This window comes from Pseudophryne corroboree, chromosome 3 (assembly GCF_028390025.1).
Source record: "Pseudophryne corroboree isolate aPseCor3 chromosome 3, aPseCor3.hap2, whole genome shotgun sequence".
Classification (NCBI taxonomy): domain Eukaryota; kingdom Metazoa; phylum Chordata; class Amphibia; order Anura; family Myobatrachidae; genus Pseudophryne; species Pseudophryne corroboree.
Window position 1 is genome coordinate 291,932,162 of NC_086446.1, and position 24,038 is coordinate 291,956,199.

The 24,038-nt window shown below is 46.3% G+C and overlaps 1 protein-coding gene across 2 annotated transcripts; it reads left to right on the forward strand.

Annotated features, from left to right (window-relative positions):
* Positions 1–1,552: 1,552 nt before the first annotated feature.
* On the forward strand, positions 1,553–20,662 carry RPS21 (ribosomal protein S21). 2 transcript variants are annotated; one of them, XM_063959299.1, is made up of 6 exons: positions 1,553–1,658; positions 2,159–2,239; positions 2,826–2,889; positions 18,400–18,471; positions 19,129–19,184; positions 20,584–20,662. In XM_063959299.1, exons 2-6 carry the CDS (start codon positions 2,190–2,192, stop codon positions 20,591–20,593), a joined length of 252 nt encoding a protein of 83 aa, XP_063815369.1. In that variant the 5' UTR covers positions 1,553–1,658; positions 2,159–2,189; the 3' UTR covers positions 20,594–20,662. The 2 variants fall into 2 exon arrangements, with proteins under 2 accessions (XP_063815369.1, XP_063815370.1); XM_063959300.1 differs by having other exon boundaries at positions 1,555–1,658; positions 2,162–2,239.
* Positions 20,663–24,038: the final 3,376 nt, after the last annotated feature.

Here is a 24,038-nt window from a genome sequence, read left to right on the forward strand (position 1 = left end):
CCGATAATTCTATTTCTCGGAGTCCGTAGTGGATGCTGGGCGCCCATCCCAAGTGCGGATTATCTGCATTACTTGTACATAGTTACAAAAATCGGGTTATTATTGTTGTGAGCCATCTTTTCAGAGGCTCCGCTGTTATCATACTGTTAACTGGGTTCAGATCACAGGTTGTACAGTGTGATTGGTGTGGCTGGTATGAGTCTTACCCGGGATTCATAAATCCTTCCTTATTGTGTACGCTCGTCCGGGCACAGTACCTAACTGAGGCTTGGAGGAGGGTCATGGGGGGAGGAGCCAGTGCACACCACCTGATCCTAAAGCTTTACTTTTTGTGCCCTGTCTCCTGCGGAGCCGCTATTCCCCATGGTCCTTTCAGGAACCCCAGCATCCACTACGGACTCCGAGAAATAGAATTATCGGTAAGTAAATTCTTATTTTCTCCCTCATGGAGAGGGTCAGGTAGGCAAGCATGTAGAGATGGCTACTGACTCACTGTCTCAACACAGTGACTCGAATCATCAGGAAGTGTGAATGATTCGAGTCACTCACTGTGTAATGAGTCGAGACAGCTGCAGCAGCAGCCTCTCTCAGCCAGAGGGAGGAAACTCAGTGTGTCCTTCAGTCAGTGTCTTCTGCTGAGTGTCTTTAGCTGTGATTGGCCAGAGGCTATACCAGGTGACACCCAGTGGGAGAGGGGAGGGAGCAGTCACGACTCACCAGTCAGTCAATCAGTCAGTCAGTGAGTGCTGTGCCTGATCCATTTCATGAATCATGATTCATCGTCTGCCAGTGAGTTGAGACAGTGGTACACTGTGTAGATTCAGTGAATGGATCTGATTCATGCAGCATAAGCCTGCAGGAGGTGGAGCCCCTGTGGTACAGTGTTCTCAACTCACTGTTCCTGCTCAATGTGATTGTGGGTGGCAAACTCCCTGCAGGCTAGATAGTGGATAATATAATAAATCCAAGCCCACCTAAAATCATCCAATTAGCAAAGTATGCAAAATAAAAAATAAAATTTTTATTTGGTTTAGTTACAGACTGAATGATGTGTTTCATGGCTGTTAAGCTTTCTCTCCTCAGCCAGAAGTAATGTGCATATTCTGTAACTAGTATGCAATAAGTGGTTATTAATAATATATCAACATAACAGTGAATCTATGTTAATATTTTATGAACAATCAGTGAATAAGCAGCTGCCTCCCCCAGATACACTGCACAATCACTGCAGCTGAATAACTCCCTCCATGAGTCCAGCACTGATCTGCCAGCACTGAAGCATGCTCATGCTGTACTAGATAATTCAGGATTATTTTAGGGCTTGCAATTTACAGATGTTTCTAATGGATGTCTCCAGTGCAGACAACTGTGATGGTGTTTTTTGAGAACGGAGCCATTATCCTGAAGAGTTCCCCTCATTGCTTATTTATCGGCGCCCTGGCTTCACCAAAATGGCTGCTATAACATCCTGACGTAGAGTACAGCGGCCTCTACCGTCCGCACCCTGCGAGGATTCTGTTACCATGGAAATGCGTTTGTTTTTCCTTGTCTCCACTGAGCGCTTTGCCCCGGAAGTGTTCCTAGCAGCGGCGGTGACATCAGGTCTTCCGGGGCGGTGCTTCCCTCTCTTTTGTGTCAGCCATTATTGCGAGCAGGAGGTGAGCGCTGGTGCTAAGCGACCACGGGAACTCCGGAGCCGGCCTAGGCATGTCCACTCCGCCTGCGCCGTGCCCCGGAGTGAGTATGGTGCGCCTGTGCTCTAATTGAGCAACGGCGGATCAGATGTAGCCACTAGTAGTGGCGGCACTGCGGGGACACGTGTCGGGACACTCCGGCATAGGCCGCATGAATCACTCACACTGTTCCTTGTACCCGGCGAGGCCCCTGTATGTCTTCTCCTGCTGCTGCAGTGTCCGGTCTGGCCGCTCTCACGCGTCTGCACGTGATAAGGAACTAATCATATATGTATATGGGTACAGGGCTGTTACCCAGCAGGTATGGGGGCAGCAGGGGGCTCACTGAGCAGCCAGTGTAAATAAAGTGCATTACCCCTCTGTGTAAATCGAGTGGCTGAACTTGGTGTGTGTTCTGTAGACAGTAAATCTGTTGCAGCAGTATGTGTATGTAGGAATCCCTATTTATGATCTCATCCTGACAGCAGGTCCGTGTGACGACATCCAAGCCGCAAAATGCAGAACGATGCCGGTGAATTTGTGGACTTGTACGTCCCCCGCAAATGGTAAGATTTTTTTTTTCTTCCTTTTTTTCCTGTAATCGCTAGCTATTCTTGTGTTACTGGCTATTGTCTGTAAATGAACTTGTGCTGCTTCAGAAAATACATCCAAATAGTTTTCCAGTACTGGTTTAATTGCACATCTGTTATAGGTGTGACTGCTGTTCTTAACCCAGTAGAAGAGCGCAGCTGGTTTGTAAGGGGTAGAATCAAGTGAGCAGGAAGCAAAGGAAATATTTTCTGCACTTAAAAGTTTTGTATGCTGGCAAGCAGAATGATTGCTGCTTTAATTTTGGTATCCTTTCCATACCACTACATAATGAAGGTCTGCAGTTTTTGAAATCTAAATTCCTTGGCACCTCATTCTTACCAATATGAAGCTATAAGGTTATTAGGAAAGGTATTGAGGTATATTCGCTCTATTATGAAATGTGTTGAAAATATGTTGAAGATTTTAATTATTGTAAGTGTAGTTCCCCTTTGTTCCAGTTCGGAGACGTCCGCCAATATATTTAGCATCAAAAGTTTAAGCAGTATCATAATTGTGTGTGTAATGACATTTGAGAGAATCTTTGTTTCTGTGTATTTGCAGTTCTGCTAGCAACAGAATTATTGGAGCGAAGGACCACGCTTCCATTCAGATGAATTTTGCAGAGGTAATTGTGCTCTTAAACTGAACACCCTAAGTATCGTCAGGAATTTATTTTGAAGCTTTATTCCGTGAAGATGAGGATTCCCAATGGCAAATACAATTAGCGGTCAACTAAGCCCCACAACTGTTTCCCACTTCCGTGACTTTTTGCTATTAGATAATTGGGTTAAGGGAACACACATTTGAATGGGAGAAATCACAGCTTTTACTTCACCCCTGCTATTTAAAATCATCTGTTTTATTAATGCAACGCTCTCGGGCTATAGTGCAGTACTTTTAGTACACCCCTCCTAATGATTTAAATAGAATATGGTCCATAAAGACTCTTCATTTGTTATGTCATATTCTCTCAAAAGGATATACTGTAGATGGTTTTAATGATGAAGTGTGTGTATGTTGTATTGACTCATGGTTTTTGAACTTGTAGATGGGAGTGGCTTAAACAAGCTTGCTGTCATTCATTAATAAAGTTGTAAAATGCAAAGCTGTAACACCTTATAACAGCCTCATATTTGTCTTATAGACACAGTGGGGGGAAATCAAATGTTTGAAAAGTCGGTTGGGTGTTGTTTTCCTGTCTATTAGATAGGAAAAAACAGACGCCCAACTGACTTTTCAAACATTTTAATATCCCCCAGTGGCTTACACGTTCATTATCGTCACCTGCTATCTTATGTGCTACTTTTTGGTGTTTATGGTGGTTTTCGCACTTGTATGCACTTCACATAGATTGAACATTGCAGTGGTGACATGATACCCGCAAGTTGGTGTTTCTAATTGAAAAAATATATTTGTATATAGCAAAAGGTGCGGCACTTCAATAATGACAGCGTTACAAGGAGGCAGATGGTGCAATGTTTCAATGCCCTTTAATTTCACGGCATTTTCATCAGCGCAAATGAAAATACAGTGAAATTAAAGGGTATTGAAACGTTGCACCATCTGCCTCCTTGTAACGCGCTCATTATTGGAGTGCCGCACCTCTTGCCGTATACCTACCTTTTCCCTGCGAGGGCACCCATTGCGGCGTCATATGTGGCTGTGCCATGTCCTGCTGTGTTATAAAAAAAAAATACGATTTTACTCACTGGTAAATCTATTTCTCGTAGTCCGTAGTGGATGCTGGGACTCCGTAAGGACCATGGGGATTAGCAGCTCCGCAGGAGACTGGGCACAACTAAAGAAAGCTTTAGGACTACCTGGTGTGCACTGGCTCCTCCCACTAAGACCCTCCTCCAGACCTCAGTTAGGATACTGTGCCCGGAAGAGCTGACACAAATAGGAAGGATTTTGAATCCCGGGTAAGACTCATACCAGTCACACCAATCACACCGTATATCTCGTGATACTATACCCAGTTAACAGTATGAAATATAACTGAGCCTCTCAACAGATGGCTCAACAATAACCCTTTAGTTAGGCAATAACTATAAACAAGTATTGCAGACAATCCGCACTTGGGATGGGCGCCCAGCATCCACTACGGACTACGAGAAATAGATTTACTGGTGAGTAAAATCTTATTTTCTCTGACGTCCTAAGTGGATGCTGGGACTCCGTAAGGACCATGGGGATTATACCAAAGCTCCCAAACGGGCGGGAGAGTGCAGATGACTCTGCAGCACCGAATGAGCAAACTCTAGGTCCTCCTCAGCCAGGGTATCAAACTTGTAGACTGTTGCTAAAATGTTTGAACCCGACCAAGTAACAGCTCGGCAAAGTTGTAAAGCCGAGACCCCTCGGGCAGCCGCCCAAGAAGAGCCCACTTTCCTCGTGGAATGGGCTTTTACAGATTTAGGGTGCGGCAGTCCAGCCGCAGCATGTGCAAGTTGAATCGTGCTACAGATCCAGCGAGCAATAGTCTGCTTAGAAGCAGAAGCACCCAGCTTGTTGGGTGCATACAGGAGAAATAGCGAGTCAGTTTTCCGGACTCCAGCCGTCCTGGAAACATATACTTTTCAGGGCCCTGACTACGTCCAGTAACTTGGAATTCTCCAAGTCCCAAGTAGCCGCAGGCACCACAATAGGTTGGTTCACATGAAAAACTGATACCACCTTAGGAAGGAATTGGGAATGAGTCCTCAATTCCGCCTTATCCATATAAAATACAGATAAGGGCTTTTGTATGACAAAGCCGCCAATTCTGATACACGCCTGGCCGACGCCACGGCCCACAGCATGACCACTTTCCACGTGAGGTATTGTAGCTCCACGGATTTAAGTGGCTTAACCCAATGCGACTTCAGGAAAACCAACACCACGTTGAGATCCCACGGTGCCACTTGAGGCACAAACGGGGGCTGACTATGCAGCACTCCCTTAACAAAAGTCAGAACTTCAGGCAGTGAAGCCCGTTCTATTTTGGAAGAAAATCGATAGAGCCGAAATCTGGACCTTCATGGAACCCAATTTTAGGCCCATAGTCACCTCTGACTGTAGGAAGTGCAGAAATCGACCTAGCTGAAATTTCTCCTTTGGGGCCTTCCTGGCCTCACAGCACGCAACATATTTCCACCATATGCGGTGATAATGGTTTGCGTTCACTTCTTTCCTAGCTTTAAATAGCGTAGGGATAACTTCCTCCGGAATGCCCTTTTCCTTCAGGATCCGGCGTTCAACAGTCATGCCGTCAAATGCAGCCGCGGTACGTCTTGGAACAGACAGGCCCCCTGCTGTCGCAGGTCCTGTCTGAGCGGTCAGAGGCCATGGGTCCTCTGAGATCATTTCTTGGAGTTCTGGTTACCAAGCTCTTCTTGGCCAACCCGGAACAATGAGTATAGTTCTTACTCCTCTCCTTCTTATTATTCTCATTACCCTGGGTAAGAGAGGCAGAGAAGGGAACACATACACCGACTGGTACACCCACGGTGTTACCAGAGCGTCCACAGCTATCGCCTGAGGGTCCCTTGACCTGGCGCAATATCTTTGTAGCTTTTTGTTGAGGCGGGACGCCATCATGTCCACCTGTGGCCTTTCCCAACGGTGTACAATCATTTGGAAAACTTCTGGATGAAGTCCCCACTCTCCCGGGTGGAGGTCGTGTCTTCTGAGAGAGTCTGCTTCTCAGTTGTCCACTCCGGGAATGAACACTGCTGACAGTGCCAACACATGATTTTCCGCCCATCGGAGAATCCTTGTGGCTTCTGCCATCGCCATCCTGCTTCTTGTGCTGCCCTGTCGGTTTACATGAGCGACCGCCGTGATGTTGTCTGACTGGATCAGCACCGTCCGGTGTTGAAGCAGGCGTCTAGCCTGACTTAGGGCATTGTGAATGGCCCTTAGTTCCAGAATATTTATGTGTAGGGAAGTCTCCTGACTTTTCCATAGCCTTGGAAGTTTCTTCCCTGTGTGACTGCCCCCCAGCCTCGAAGGCTGGCTCCGTGGTCACCAGGACCCAGTCCTGTATGCCGAATCTGCGGCCCCCTAGAAGATGAGTACTCTGCAGCCACCACAACAGCGACACCCTGGCCCTTGGAGACAGGGTTATCCGCCGATGCATCTGAAGATGCGACCCGGACCACTTGTCCAACAGATCCCACTGGAAAATCCTTGCATGGGACCTGGCGAATGGAATTTCTTCGTAAGAAGCTACCATCCTTCCCAGGGCTCGCGTGCATTGATGCACCGACACCTGTATACGTATTAGGAGGTCTCTGTCTAGAGACGACAACTCCTTGGACTTCTCTTTCGGGAGAAACCCTTTTTATCCTGTTCTGTGTCCAGAACCATACCCAGGAACAGTAGACGCGTCGTAGGAACCAGCTGCGACTTTGGACTATTCAGAATCCAGCCGTGCTGTTGTAGCACTTCCCGAGATAGTGCTACTCCGCCGAACAACTGCTCCCTGGACCTCGCCTTTATAAGGAGATCGTCCAAGTACGGGATAATTATTTCGGCCATTACCTTGGTAAATACCTCGGTGCCGGGGACAGACCAACGGCAACGTCTGGAATTGGTAATGACAATCCTGTACCACAATTTTGAGGTACTCCTGGTGAAGAGGGTAAATAGGGACATGCAGGTAAGCATCCTTGATGTCCAGCGATATCATGAAATTCTCCAGGCTTGCAATAATCGCCCTGAGCGATTCCATTTTGAACTTGAACCTTCGTATATAAGTGTTCAAGGCTTTCAATTTTAGAATGGGTCTCACCGAACCATCTGGTTTCGGTACCACAACATTTTGGAATAGTAACCCCGGCCGTGTTGAAGGAGGGGTACCTTGATTTCACCTGCTGGAAGTACAGCTTGTGAATTGCCACCAGTACTACCTTTCTCCGAGGGCAGCAGGCAAGGCTGATGTGAGGTAACGGCGAGGGGGAGTCGCCTCGAACTCCAGCCTGTATCCCTGTGATACTATTTGCAGAACCTAGGGATCCACCTGTGGGCAAGCCCACTGGTCCCTGAAGTTCCCGAGACGCGCCCCTACCGCACCTGTCTCCACCTGTGGAGCCCCAACGTCATGCGGTGGACTCAGAGGAAGCGGGGGAAGATTTTTGATCCTGGGAACTGGCTGCTGGTGCAGCTTTTTCCTTCTTCCCTTGTCTCTGTGCAGAAAGGAAGCGCCTTTGACCCGCTTGCTTTTCTGAAGCCGAAAGGACTGTACCTGAAAATACAGTGCTTTTCTTAGGCTGTGAGGAAACCTGAGGTAAAAATTTTTCTTCCCAGCTGTTGCTGTGGATACGAGGTCCCAGAGACCATCCCCAAACAATTCCTCACCCTTATAAGGCAGAATCTCCATGTGCCTTTTATAGGCAGCATCACCTGTCCACTGCCGGGTTTCTAATACCCTCCTGGCAGAATGGACATTGCATTAATTCTGGATGCCAGCCGGCAAATATCCCTCTGTGCATCCTTTATATCTAAGACGACGTCTTTAATATGCTCTGTTAGCAAACTATTATCCCTGTCTTAGAGTATTGATATTATCTGACTGGGTATCAGACCACGCTGCAGCAGCACTATTTATGCTGAGGCAATTGCAGGTCTCAGACAGTGTGTATATACAGACTTCAGGATAGCCTCCTGCTTTTTATCAGCAGGCTCCTTCAAGGTGGCCGTATCCTAAGACGGCAGTGCCACCTTTTTTGACAAACGTGTGAGCGCCTTATCCCACCCTAAGGGATATCTCCCAACGTGACCTATCCTCTGGCGGGAAAGGGTACGCCATCAGTAACTTTTTAGAAATTACCAGTTTCTTATCGGGGGAACCCACGCTACTTTACACACTTCATTCATTCATCTGATGGGGGAACAAAACACTGGCTGCTTTTTCTCCCCAAAAATAAAACCCCTTTTATGTGGTACTTGGGTTCATGTCAGAAATGTGTAACACATTTTTCATTGCCGAGATCATGTAACGGATGTTCCTAGTGGATTGTGTATATGTCTCAACCTCGTCGACACTGGAGTCAGACTCCGTGTCGACATCTGTGTCTGCCATCTGAGGTAACGGGCGCTTTTTTGAGCCCCTGATGGCCTTTGAGACGCCTGGGCAGGCGCGGGCTGAGAAGCTGGCTGTCCCACAGCTGTTTTACGTCATCCAGCCTTCTATGTAAGGAGTTGACATTGTCGGTTAATACCTTCCACCTATCCATCCACTCTGGTGTCGGCCCCACAGGGTCGACATCCCATTTATCGGCCTTTGCTCCACCTCCACGTAACCTTCCTCATCCCACATGTTTACACAGCCGTACCGACACACAGCACACACACAGGGAATGCTCTGACTGAGGACAGGACCCCACAAAGTCCTTTGGGGAGAGAGAGAGTATGCCAGCACACACGAGCGCTATATAATGCAGGGATTAACACTATAACTGAGTGATTTTTTCCCCCAATAGCTGCTTGTATAAACAATATTGCGCCTAAATTTAGTGCCCCCCCTCTCTTTTTAACCCTTTGAGCCTGAGAACTACAGGGGAGAGCCTGGGGAGCTGTCTTCCAGCTGCACTGTGAAGAGAAAATGGCGCCAGTGTGCTGAGGGAGATAGCTCCGCCCCTTTTTTGCAGACTTTTCTCACGCTTTTTTATATATTGTGATTTTGCCAGGCAAGGTGTTTATATTGCTGCTCAGGGCGCCCCCAGCGCCCTGCACCCATCAGTGACCGGAGTGTGAGGTGTGCATGAGGAGCAATGGCACACAGCTGCAGTGCTGTGCGCTACCTTGGTGAAGACTGAAGTCTTCTACCGCCGATTTTCCGGAACACTTCTTGCTTCTGGCTCTGTAAGGGAGCCGGCGGCACGGCTCCGGGACCGAACATCAATGGCCGGTTCCATGCGGTCGATCCTTCTGGAGCTAATGGTGTCCAGTAGCCTAAGAAGCCCAAGCTACCACCAGTTAGGTAGGTTTGCTTCTTCTCCCCTTAGTCCCTCGCTGCAGTGAGTCTGTTGCCAGCAGATCTCACTGTAAAATAAAAAACCTAAAATATACTTACTTTCTAGGAGCTCAGGAGAGCCCCTAGTGTGCATCCAGCTCAGCCGGGCACAAGATTCTAACTGAGGTCTGGAGGAGGGTCTTAGTGGGAGGAGCCAGTGCACACCAGGTAGTCCTAAAGCTTTCTTTAGTTGTGCCCAGTCTCCTGCAGAGCCGCTAATACCCATGGTCCTTACGGAGTCCCAGCATCCACTTAGGACGTCAGAGAAAAAAGTGTGTATGTATGTATGTGTGTATATATATATATATATATATATATATATATATATATATATATATATATATATATATGATAGATAGATATAGAAAATTCAGAGGGGGCACTCTCCAGATTCTTTATAAATATATCAATTCATTTTATTTGTAGCATACGTTACATATTTCAGCGTGATAGCAAGGTTTTTCCTTGCTATCACGCTGAAATATGTAACGTATACTACAAATAAAATGAATTGATATATTTATAAAGAATCTGGAGAGTCCCCCCTCTGAATTTTCTATACAATTTGGATACCTTGGTATTTGAGTGGACACCCCAGTGTTTGCATATCATGAAGATGTGAGTGCTACCATTGCTTGGAGATATATCTATATATATATATAAAAATCAGCGGCACTCAGACTGAAACAGTAGGCTTACTTGCTTCAACGTTTCGGTTTTAATAACCTTCGTCAGGAATAACAAATAACAGACATTGCAATCTTAAATACATAGACAGGTAACAAGTGCCAATCACCTTCACCAATGAATTAACGAACATCCGGTGACGTCAGCCGGCAGTACGATCCCGCCTCCGGTAACACACTGGTGTCTTAGTCAAACTAATTAACTATCACCATGGTGAGTAGACAGCAGTATAGCTAGAGTAATCAACCTACAGTTCTAATCCAGTACAAAGTGTCAGAACAATTCAGAAAAAATACATAATCATTTCACATTCCATGTACTATGTCATCAAGTGCTAGCTGAAGCTAGAGAACGACAGATATTCATTCAAGCCAGATGGACAAATCGTATTCAGATTATAAATCCACCTGGCTTCCTTCTGCAAAAGTAATTTATCACGGTTGCCCCCCCTAATGTCCTCAGGGACCATGTCGATCATTTTATACTTTAGGGTTGCCAAATTGTGTCTCATGTCTCTAAAGTGCTTAGCAACCGGCTGGTCTATATCTTTACCCTCGAGTGCCATCCTAATAGCACTGCGGTGTTGGGCCATACATTCCCGGAATTGGCGTGTTTTCCCTATATAAAATAATCAACACGGGCAACGTATGAAATATATCACATAACGGGAAGTGCAGGTCAGAATGTGGTTAATAACTATCCTCTTACCAGTGTGAGGATGGGCAAACGTGTTACCTGTTTCCATATAGGTGCACGTCGTGCACCCTAAGCATTTATATACACCTGTTTTTTTTGACAGAAAATGTGTGGCGGCAAGTGGTCTTAACCTAGAGATGTCAGTATGTACAATGAAGTCTTTGATATTTCTACCACGTCTGTAGCATGGTAAAATTTGTTTATATTTAAGCGAAGGTAATTCATCATCACATTGTAGTATAGGCCAGTAGCGTTTGGCAACACTGGAGATATTGGGGGTTGCTGTACTAAAGTCATTCACCCATATGACTGAGTTTTCAGTTTTATGTGTCTCTACTGGGCATTTGGGCATAAGCATCGCTCTGTGCATAGCATCTACAAGTAGTGTGTTTGAATATCCACGTTGTACAAAACGAAGCTTCATTGCTTCCATCTGTTGTATTTAATCAATAGGATCAGTGCAGATCCTATGGACCCTTAAAAATTGTGAATAAGGCAATCCTCGTTTTAGGGACGGTGGGTGAAAGCTAGAAAAGGCAAGAAGGCTATTACAATCTGTCGGTTTATTATATGATGTTAATCCCTCATCGGTGTGCTTCACTACCACGTCCAAAAAATGTATACTGTCAGCTTGAATATCATAGGTAAATTTAATATTCGCATCTCTGGTGTTAACACATTCCATCATCTCAATAAATTGTGTCTTTGTTCCCTGCCAAATCATAAACATATCATCTATGTATCTGGTGAAGAAACAAATGTTCCTGGCAAACTGCTGATCACCAAAGAACAATTTGTCCTCCACCCCGAACATAAATGAATTGGCATACGCAGGGGCGACCGGCGTCCCCATCGCGCAGCCAAGCAGTTGTTTAAAAAATCGACCATCAAAAAGAAAATAATTTCTATTCAGCACTAAGGATAATAACTGAACAAAGAAAGATAAATCTGGACCCGTGTACAGTGGGTTGTTGTGTAATAGTACTCACAGCATCTATTCCATGTTGGTGGGGGATATTTGTGTATAGACTGACCACGTCAATAGTACACAACCAGAACTCATTAGGAAGATTATTTAGTGTAGCTAGTTTTTTAAGAAAAGTTGCAGTGTCTTTTAAATACGTTTTTTGACACTGTACCACAGGTTGCAAAAAAGCATCCAAAAATTGAGACACGGCACTGTAGACAGAATTAGTGGCAGACACTAATGGTCTGCCTGGAGGAAAATATCTATCCTTACGTAATTTAGGGAGCATATTAAAAATAGGAACCCTCGGGAACTCATTAACAAGCGCTCCTGCAGCGTATGATGTAATTATATGCAAATCCACAGCATTATTGATAACCTCTCTCAGTTCATCATTGTAATCCTTGGTAGGATCATTACTTAATAACAAATACACATTCGAATCAGGTAACTGTTTCAGTCTGTGAGTGCCGCCGATTTTTCTGTATCTATTGATGACATGGAAGGAGTGCCGAGCCTGTATGTATGTATTTGAGATGAGCGGGTTCGGTTTTACTCTGATATTTTGGGTTTTACTTATTGGCTACGCGTGACATCCGTGATCCAATAAGATGCCGTTTCGAGCCCCGAGTATATGTGTGTGTGTATATGTAGTGGCGGCACTCAGAGTCTTTCACAACGAGGTGAATCAAAGCAAATAGTGCATTTATAGTCAACGTTTCGGGGGACGAACCCCCTTCCTCAGGACACTGCCAACTGAGGAAGGGGGTTCGTCCCCTGAAACGTTGACTATAAATGCACTATTTGCTTTGATTCACCTCGTTGTGAAAGACTGAGTGCCTCCACTACCCTCTTTTCTGCATATTGGGGCCACCATACCATATTGGGGCCCCTGATGAAAACCATTGAGCGTTGAAACGGCTGTCCGGCGAACTGTAGCAGTGGGTTATATTATATCCAGATGGCTTGTCAGGAATAAAACCCTTTTTTTCTTTCACCTACTAAACGTGAGTGCTGGGCTAATTATTTTTCTCTGACGTCCTAGTGGATGCTGGGTACTCCGTAAGGACCATGGGGAATAGACGGGCTCCGCAGGAGACTGGGCACTCTAAAAGAAAGATTAGGTACTATCTGGTGTGCACTGGCTCCTCCCTCTATGCCCCTCCTCCAGACCTCAGTTAGAATCTGTGCCCGGCTCGAGCTGGTTGCACACTAGGGGCTCTCCTGAGCTTCTAGTAAAGAAAGTATTTGTTAGGTTTTTTATTTTCAGTGAGAACTGCTGGCAACAGACTCACTGCTACGAGGGACTTAGGGGAGAGAAGCGAACCTACCTGCTTGCAGCTAGCTTGGGCTTCTAGGCTACTGGACACCATTAGCTCCAGAGGGATCGAACACAGGCCCAGCCTCGGTCGTCCGGTCCCGGAGCCGTGCCGCCGTCCCCCTTGCAGAGCCAGAAGCAAGAACAACGTCCTGGAAATCGGCGGCTGAAGACTCCTGTCTTCATTAAGGTAGCGCACAGCACTGCAGCTGTGCGCCATTGCTCCCTATGCACACCACATACTCCAGTCACTGATAGGTGCAGGGCGCTGGGGGGGGCGCCCTGGGCTGCAATTAGAGTACCTTAAATTGGCAAAAAGCACATAATATAGTCTAATAAACTATATATGTGCAAAAATCCCCTGCCATAATATTAATAAAAGAGCGGGATAAGCCTGCCGAGAAGGGGGCGGGGCTATCTCCCTCAGCACACTGGCGCCATTTTCTCTTCACAGCTCCGCTAGAAGACAGCTCCCCAGGCTCTCCCCTGCAGTTTCCAGGCTCAAAGGGTAAAAAAGAGGGGGGGGGCACTAAATTTAGGCGCAAAACTGTATTGTATAGCTGCTATAGGGAAAATCACTTTCTGTAATAGTGTAAATCCCTGTTTATATAGCGCTGTGGTGTGTGCTGGCATACTCTCTCGCTGTCTCCCCAAAGGACTTTGTGTGGTCCTGTCCTCAGTCAGAGTATTCCCTGTGTGTGTGCGGTGTGTCATGTTTGATGAGGAGGCTTATGTCGAGGCGGGGTCGACACCAGAGTGGATGGATATGTGGAAGGTATTAACCGACAGTGTCAACTCCTTACATAAAAGGCTGGATGACGTAACAGCCGTGGGACAGCCGGCTTCTCAGCCCGTGCTTGCCCAGGCGTCTCAAAGACCATCAGGGGCTCACAAACACCCGCTACCTCAGATGGCAGACACAGATGTCGACACGGAGTCTGACTCCAGTGTCGACGAGGATGAGACATATACACAATCCACAAGGGGCATCCGTTGCATGATTACGGCAATGAAAAATGTGTTACACATTTCTGACATTAACCCAGGTACCACTAAAAAGGGTATTATGTTTAGGGAGAAAAAGCAGCCAGTGTTTTTTCCCCCATCAGATGAGTTGAATGAGTTCCCCCGATAAGAAACTGGTAATTTCTAAAAAATGACTGATGGCGTACCCTTTCCTGCCAGAGGATAGGTCACGTTGGGAGATATCTCCTAGGGTGGATAAGGCGCTCACACGCTTGTCAAAAAAGGTGGCACTGCCGTCTCAGGATACTGCCGCCTTGAAGGAGCCTGCTGATAGAAAGCAGGAGGCTATCCTGAAGTCTGTATATACACACTCAGGTACTATACGGAGACCTGCAATGGCTTCAGCATGGATGTGTAGTGCTGATGCAGCGTGGTCTAATACCCTGTCAGATAATATTGATACCCTCGACAGGGATACTATTTTGCTAACCATAGAGCATATTAAAGACGTTGTCTTATATATGAGGGATGCACAGAGGGATATTTGCCGGCTGGCATCTAGAATTAATGCAATGTCCATTTCTGCCAGGAGGGTATTATGGACCCGGCAGTGGACAGGTGATGCTGATTCTAAAAGGCACATGGAGGTTTTGCCTTATAAGGGTGAGGAAGTGTTTGGGGATGGTCTCTCGGACCTCGTATCCACAGCAACAGCTGGAAAATCGACATTTTTACCTCAGGCTCCCTCACAATCTAAGAAAGCACCGTACTATCAGGTACAATCCTTTAGGCCTCAGAAAGGCAAGCGGATCAAAGGTGCTTCCTTTCTGCCCAGAGGCAGGGGGAGGGGGAAAAAGCTGCACCAGACAGCCAGTTCCCAGGAACAAAAATCCTCCCCTGCTTCTACGGAGTCCACCGCATGACGCTGGGGCTCCACAGACGGAGCCAGGTGCGGTGGGGGCGCGTCTCCGGAACTTCAGCGACCAGTGGGTTCGCTCACAGGTGGATCTCTGGGTTCTACAAGTGGTATCGCAGGGATACAAGCTGGAATTCGAGGCGTCTCCCCCTCGCCGTTACCTCAAATCAGCCTTGCCAACTACTCCCCAGGACAGGGAGGTAGTACTGGCGGCAATTCACAAGCTGTACCTCCAGCAGGTGATAATAAAAGTTCCCCTCCTTCAACAGGGACGGGGTTACTATTCCACAATGTTGTGGTACCGAAACCAGACGGTTCGGTGAGACCCATTCTAAATTTGAAATCCTTGAACACTTATCTAAGGAAGTTTGAGTTCAAAATGGAATCGCTCAGGGCGGTTATTGCAAGCCTGGAAGAGGGGGATTACATGGTATCACTGGACATCATGGATGCTTACCTACATGTCCCCATTTACCCACCTCACCAGGAGTACCTCAAGGTTGTGGTACAGAACTGCCATTACCAATTCCAGACGTTGCCGTTTGGTCTGTCCACGGCACCGAGGGTGTGTTCCAAGGTAATGGCCAAAATGATGATATTCCTTCGAAAGAAGGGAGTCATAATTAACCTGTACTTGGACGATCTCCTTATAAAGGCGAGGTCCAAGGAGCAGTCGTTGATCGGAGTAGCACTATCTCAGGAAGTGCTACAACAGCACGGCTGGATTCTGAATATCCCAAAGTCGCAGCTGGTTCCTACGACGCGTCTGCTGATATTGGGCATGTTTCTGGACACAGAACAGAAGAAGGTGTTTCTCCCGGAGGAGAAGGCCAAGGAGTTGTCATCTCGGGTCAGAGACCTCCTAAAACCAAAACAGGTGTCGGTGCATCATTGCACGCGAGTCCTGGAAAAGGTGGTAGCTTCTTACGAAGCAATTCCCTTCGGCAGGTTCCATGCAAGGAACTTTCAGTGGGACCTGTTAGACAAGTGAGGATCGCATCTTCAGATGCATCAGCTGATCACCCTGTCCCCGGGGCCAGGGTGTCTTTGCTGTGGTGGCTGCAGAGTACTCATCTTCTCGAGGGCCGCAGATTCGGCATTCAGGACTGGGTCCTGGTGACCGCGGATGCAAGCCTCCGAGGTTGGGGAGCAGTCACTCAGGGAAGAAATTTCCAAGGACAATGGTCGAGTCAGGAGACTTCCCTACACATAAATGCCCTAAGGCAAGCAGAACCCCTGCTTCAAAACCAGCCGGTGCTGATTCAGTCAGACAACACCACGGCTGTCGCCCATGTAAACCGACAAGGCTGCACAAGAAGCAGGATGGCGTTGGCAGAAGCCACAAGGATTCTCCGATGGGCGGAGTGTAACGTGCGAACACTGTCAGCAGTGTTCATTCCGGGTGTGGAAAACTAGGAAGCAGACTTCCTCAGCAGGCACGACCTCCACCCGGGAGAGTGGGGACTTCATCCAGAAGTCTTCACGCAGATTGTGAACCGTTGGGAACGGCCACAGGTGGACATGATGGCGTCCCGCCTCAACAAAAAGCTAAAAAAGTATTGCGCCAGGTCAAGAGACCCTCAGACGATAGCTGTGGACGCACTAGTGACACCGTGGGTGTACCAGTAGGTTTATGTGTTCCCTCCTCTTCCTCTCATACCCAAGGTACTGAGGATAGTAAGTAAGAGGAGTAAGAACTATACTTGTAGTTCCGGATTGGCCAAGAAGAACTTGGTACCCAGAACTACAAGAAATGATCTCGGAGGACCCATGGCCTCTGTGTCTCAGACGGACCTGTTACTGCAGGGGCCCTGTCTGTTCCAAGACTTACCGCGGCTGCGTTTGAAGGCTTGGCGGTTGAACGCAGGATCCTAACGGAAAAGGGCGTTCCAGATGAAGTGATTTCTACGCTGTTGAAGGCTAGGAAAGACGTTGCCTGAAGTTCAGACGTTGTTAAGGGAGTGCTGCATATTCAGCCCCCTTTTGTGCCTCCAGTGGCACCTTGGGATCTCAACGTAGTGTTGGTTTTCCTAAAATCACATTGTTTTGAGCCACTTCAGAACGTGGAGTTGAAGTATCTCACGTGGAAAGTGGTCATATATATTTGGCCTTGGCTTCGGCTAGGCGTGTGTCAGAATTGGCGGCTTTGTCATGTGAAAGCCCTTATCTGATCTTCCATAGAGACAGGGCAGAATTGAGGATTCGTCCCCAATTTCTCCCTAAGGTGGTATCAGCGTTTCATGTGAACCAACCTATTGTGCTGCCTGCGGCTATTCGGGACTTGGAGGCCTCCAAGTTGCTGGATGTAGTCCGGGCCCTGAAAATTTGTTTCCAGGACGGCTAGAGTCAAAAATACTGACTTGCTGTTATCCTGCATGCACCCAACAAGCTGGGTGCTCCTGCTTCTAAGCAGACTATTGCTCGCTGGATCTGTGGCGCAATTCAACTTGCACATTTTGCGGCTGGACTGCCGCATCCTAAATCAGTAAAAGCCCATTCCACGAGGAAGGGGGCTCTTCTTGGGCGCCTGCCCAAGGGGTCTCGGCATTACAACTTTGCCGAGCTACTACCTGGTCGGGGTCAAACACGTTTGCAAAATTTTACAAGTTTGATACCCTGGCTGAGGAGGACCTTGAGTTTGCTCATGCGGTGCTGCAGAGTCATCCGCACTCTCCCGCCCGTTTGGGAGCTTTGGTATAATCCCCATGGTCCTTACGGAGTACCCAGCATCCTAGGACGTCAGAGAAAATAAGAATTTACTCACCGGTAATTCTATATCTCGTAGTCCGTAGTGGATGCTGGGAGCCCGTCCCAAGTGCGGACTCTCTGCAATACGTGTATATAGTTATTGCTTAACTAAAGGGTTTTGTTATAAGCCATCTGTTAATGAGGCTCATTTGTTTTTCATACTGTTAATTGGGTATAGTTATCACAAGTTGTACGGTGTGGCTGGTATGAGTCTTACCCGGGATTCCAAATCCTTTCCTTGTAGTGTCGGCTCTTCCGGGCGCAGTTTCCCTAACTGAGGTCTGGAGGAGGGGCATAGAGGGAGGAGCCAGTGCACACCAGATAGTACCTAATCTTTCTTTTAGAGTGCCCAGTCTCCTGCGGAGCCAGTCTATTCCCCATGGACCTTACGGAGTACCCAGCATCCACTACGGACTACGAGAAATAGAATTACCGGTGAGTAAATTCTTATTTTTTCTTTTTTCTCTTTTGGAAGAAGTGAGTGTTTGTATATATGTGTGTGTATGTGTGTGTGTATGTATGTATGTATGTGTGTGTGTGTGTGTGTGTATATGTATATGTATATGTATATGTATATGTATATATATATATATATATATATATATATATATATATATATATATACACACTCAGCTGTGGATGATGGCGGCACAGTAAGACTTAATATAACAGCATGAAGTGCTTTATTGTGCTCAACGTTATCATTATCTCCACTGTCATTTTAAGAGTATAGATAAAAGTCAAGGAGTAATAATTTCGTTTTTTAAATGTAATTGATAGTATATTGTACATTCCCCAAACAGCATGGTGGGAGAGGCTGATTTCCACCTTCTTTTGCAGCTTGAAAAAACAACTGGCAGATATACTGGCCTGAATAGGACCTACGCAATTTGCGGCAACATTCGTAGGATGGTAAGTTAAAAACAGTTTGTGACCACATCACTTAAGTTTGCTACACACTATAAGATTGTTGTTGGAACGAAAATCTGGTAATATCTGACCAAACGAAAATCAACCATTTGATCCCAAAATCTGGAAAACTGACAAAAATGGTTTTTCGGATAAAATGGCTAACTCAAACTGATTTTAACCAATTTGTATAAAGGACCATTTTTGTCTGTTTTCCAGTGTTTGGTAGCAAATGGTCAATCGTCGTTTGCTCCCATTCATTACCTGATTTTTGTTCCAACCAGAAAGATTGGACAGAATGTTAATGTGTATCCTGCTGCTTAAACATAGAAACATAGAATTTGACGGCAGATAAGAACCACTTGGCCCATCTAGTCTGCCCCTTTTTTATTTTATCCTTTAGGCAATCTCAACCCTTTTTTAACCTTAATTCTTTGTAAGGATATTCATATGCCTGTCCCAAGCATGTTTAAATTGCCCTACAGTCTTAAGTACATAACTTTCTTTTTCCGGGTCAGTAAAGTGTTTTTTTGTATTGATCGCTTTAACTAGAAATGCATTCTTAATCTGTTTACTGCCTGGCATGGACCATTAAACGTTCATGTACTTAGTCGGACTAAAGTTTGTACAAGTGACTATTTCGTTCTGTTACTTATACAGGGAGAATCTGATGACTCCATTCTTAGATTGGCTAAAAACGATGGCATTGTTTCAAAGTAAGTTTAAAAATGTAGGTTTTAAGTGTGTTGTGAATGCTTTGTGGTTGCTCACCATCTGTTTTTAATATGTACTGTACTCTGTAAACTGGCCTTTCCCATTTGTAGTGCAGGATGGCTCTTGAAAGTGTTTCCTTTTGTACCTTGTATACAAAACAAACCTATTTAAAAAGTCATCTAATAGAGTATATATCAAGGTGTACTTTGTAATGTTGTGCAGTCTGTGCATCTATACCAGTGATGGCTAACCTTGACACTCCAGCTGTTGAACTACACATCCCAGCATGCCCTACTACAGTTTTGCTATTTGGCCATGCTAAAACTGATGCAGGGCATGCTGGGATGTGTAGTTCAACAGCTGGAGTGTCAAGGTTAGCCATCACTGATCTATACCGATTGTATGCTTTAAGATTGAGCTGCTTGTAGGGCCCAAGAACAAGGGTAGATTGGGATAGATGACACGTGAGAGGGTGGCCAGTTTTCGTGAGTTGGAAATAATAATCTGTATGACAAGTGTTAGTGTCTGCTGCACTGGGTAATATTCAGGGGGTGCTCATACTGAGCCGCCTTACCACAACTGTATGACTGGGCATTGCATCTAATGGTTCTGCAACCAGAGGCGTCAGTTGCAGCATGTCAAAGCAGGCTGTACAGCCACCAGTTTGGCAGAACTTTGTCATATGCTGTGGCTCTACTTACATAGGCAGCAGTAGTCAACATGTGTTTAAAGATTGTTTCTTATTTTATTACATGTTGGTCTTCATTTGTTTTCTGTATAAGAAATTGTATTGAAATTTAAACTGTAGTGCCTTTAAATGTCTCAAACCTGTTGTCACTGTGGCATTGGTTTAATTTTGTTACAGTGTAAGGTTGTTTTTTTTGCAGACACTAGTGCAGATTTTCAGCTGAAAGGGAATTTTGCGGTTCCAATTATTGCTTAAATACACAAGCCAGTATTGAATGAAGGCTATCTTCTACCACTTTGTTTTCATTTGGCAAAGGGCTGCACAGCTACATTTACCCCTTTTCTCCTGCTCCATGTAGTTATTGTCAGTATGAGGATATACATGATTATAGGAATGGTATGTGCAGGCACTCATACAACCACAATAGGGTCTGCTGTGCATATCGAATAAACAATGTAATTAAACTCATGATATCGATACTTGATCAACAGACTGGTTCATATGTTTAATCTGGCCAGAGCTATAACTGTTCAGTTATCACCAACAGGCGGTCTCCTACTGACTTGGCAGGGATGTCGATTTCTGTGTGTTGTGTAGATTGCAAAATTCCCTGTTCTATTGTGGGTGTTTTGTGTACCTGTTGTACAAACCTTAAATTGCCTGGTGTTTACTGTGCACTAACACTTGTGTTTTTCCCAAACGTTTCTACCTAGGAACTTCTAAATGAAGAACCCTTTGAAATGCGGAGACTTGTATGAAAAATAAATGACATTAAAAAAACTGCCAAAATTGTTTTGTTTCTTCAGGCGTTGTTCTGTATGTTTTTTAATAGGTTAAAATTTTCGTAGCTGCAGCCTTAAATTGTTTTATGGCTGCTGGTGTCACACTTGGCTACTTGCATGTGTCAGATGCTTTGTTATTATTGCCACCAGTGGGTATATTTGCCATTTTTATTAAATCTCAGTGCAGTCTTTCTTTCATCTATAGTAGACTGGTGGGTGGCAGAAAATCCCTGTTAACTACCACATTTTCGTGCAATAAAAGGCTACAATTGAATTGGTGATAATGACCATTGGGCAAAAATTGCAGTAAAAGCCTGTTTTTGTTTTTGTGCAGCACAATTGAATTCCTCCCATAGCCTATTCAGTGCATAGTGTTTATGCTGAATTGCATTACATTCTCCACATGCAGTGAGCTAAATGACTCAGGAGGCACGGTCTAGTACCAGAGCCAGATTTACACACGGTTGGAGCCAAAGGATCCACCTGGGCATTATACACAGGTACAGCAGTATAAACTGGTAATTTGAGTTTTGATCAGAGATGTGCGGAAAATATAAGCAGGGGAGGCACTGCCTCTATCATAGACTTTTTACTCCAGAGTTTTTGCTATAAAAATTATTAGACTAGGATGTTTCAAACATATTCTTTGTATTTCTCTGACGTCCTAGTGGATGCTGGGAACTCCGTAAGGACCATGGGGAATAGCGGCTCCGCAGGAGACTGGGCACAAAAAGTAAAAGCTTTAGACTAGCTGGTGTGCACTGGCTCCTCCCCTATGACCCTCCTCCAAGCCTCAGTTAGATTTTTGTGCCCGAACGAGAAGGGTGCAAGCTAGGTGGCTCTCCTGAGCTACTTAGAAGTAAAAGTTTAAATAGGTTTTTTATTTTCAGTGAGTCCTGCTGGCAACAGGCTCACTGCATCGTGGGACTAAGGGGAGAAGAAGCGAACTCACCTGACTGCAGAGTGGATTGGGCTTCTTGGCTACTGGACATTAGCTCCAGAGGGACGATCACAGGTTCAGCCTGGATGGGTCCCGGAGCCGCGCCGCCGGCCCCCTTACAGAGCCAGAAGAGCGAAGAGGTCCGATGAAAGCGGCGGCAGAAGACGTTCCTGTCTTCAAATAAGGTAGCGCACAGCACTGCAGCTGTGCGCCATTGCTCTCAGCACACTTCACACTCCGGTCACTGAGGGTGCAGGGCGCTGGGGGGGAGCGCCCTGAGACGCAATAAAAACGATATAAAAACCTTATATGGCTAAAAAAAATGCATCGCATATAGCTCCTGGGCTATATGGATGCATTTATCCCCTGCCAGTTTCCTGAAAAAAGCGGGAGAAAAGGCCGCCGTGAAGGGGGCGGAGCCTTTCTCCTCAGCACACAAGCGCCATTTTCTTTCACAGCTCCGCTGGAAGGACGGCTCCCTGACACCCCTGCAGTCCTGCACTACAGAAACAGGGTAAAACAGAGAGGGGGGCACTATTGGCAGCTAATATATAAATACAGCAGCTATAACAGGGAGTAACACTTATATAAGGTTATCCCTGTATATATATAGCGCTCTGGTGTGTGCTGGCAAACTCTCCCTCTGTCTCCCCAAAGGGCTAGTGGGGTCCTGTCCTCTATCAGAGCATTCCCTGTGTGTGTGCTGGGTGTCGGTACGATTGTGTCGACATGTATGAGGAGGAAAATGATGTGGAAGCAGAGCAATTGCCTGTGTTAGTGATGTCACCCCCTAGGGAGTCGACACCTGATTGGATGGTAGTAATTAAAGAATTACGTGACAATGTCAGCACTTTGCAAAAAACTGACGACATGAGACAGCCGACAAATCAATTAGTGCCTGTTCAGGCGTCTCAGACACCGTCAGGGGTGCTAAAACGCCCGTTACCTCAGATGGTCGACACAGACCCTGACACGGATACTGAATCCAGTGTCGACGGTGACGAGACAAACGTAATGTCCAGTAGGGCCACACGTTACATGATCACGGCAATGAAGGAGGCATTGAACATTTCTGACACTACAAGTACCACAAAAAAGGGTATTATGTGGGGTGTGAAAAAACTACCAGTGGTTTTTCCTGAGTCAGATGAATTTAAATGAGGTGTGTGATAAAGCGTGGGTTTCCCCCGATAAAAAACTGCTGATTTCTAATAAATTATTGGCACTATACCCTTTCCCGCCAGAGGTTAGGGCACGTTGGGAAACACCCCCTAGGGTAGATAAGGCGCTCACACGCTTATCAAAACAAGTGGCGTTACCGTCTCCTGATACGGCCGCTCTCAAGGAACCAGCTGATAGAAGGCTGGAAAATATCTTAAAAGGTATATACACACATACCGGTGTTATACTGCGACCAGCGATCGCCTCAGCCTGGATGTGCAGCGCTGGAGTGGCTTGGTCGGATTCCCTGACTGAAAATATTGATACCCTGGATAGGGACAGTATATTATTAACTATAGAGCATTTAAAGGATGCATTACTATATATGCGAGATGCACAGAGGGATATTTGCACCCTGGCATCTAGAGTAAGTGCGATGTCCATTTCTGCCAGAAGAGGATTATGGACGCGACAGTGGTCAGGGGATGCGGATTCCAAACGGCATATGGAAGTATTGCCGTATAAAGGGGAGGAGTTATTTGGGGTCGGTCTATCGGACCTGGTGGCAACGGCTGGAAAATCCACCTTTTTACCCCAGGTCACCTCTCAGCAGAAAAAGACACCGTCTTTTCAAACCCAGTCCTTTCGTCCCTATAAGGGCAAGAGGGAAAAAGGCCGCTCGTTCCTGCCCCGGGGCAGAGGAAGGGGAAAAAGACTGCACCATGCAGCCTCTTCCCAGGAGCAGAAGCCTTCCCCCGCTTCTGCCAAGTCCTCAGCATGACGCTGGGGCTCTGCAAGCAGACTCGGGCACGGTGGGGGGCCGTCTCAAGAATTTCAGCGCGCAGTGGGCTCACTCGCAAGTGGACCCCTGGATCCTGGAGGTAGTATCGCAGGGGTACAAATTGGAATTCGAGACGTCTCCCCCTCGCCGGTTCCTGAAGTCTGCTCTACCAACGTCTCCCTCCGACAGGGAGGCAGTATTGGAAGCTATTCACAAGCTGTATTCCCAGCAGGTGATAATCAAGGTACCCCTCCTACAACAGGGAAAGGGGTATTATTCCACGCTGTTTGTGGTACCGAAGCCGGACGGCTCGGTGAGACCAATTTTAAATCTAAAATCTTTGAACACTTACATAAAAAGGTTCAAATTCAAGATGGAGTCGCTCAGAGCAGTGATAGCGAACCTGGAAGAAGGGGACTATATGGTATCTCTAGACATCAAGGATGCTTATCTCCATGTCCCAATCTACCCTTCTCACCAAGGGTACCTCAGGTTTGTGATACA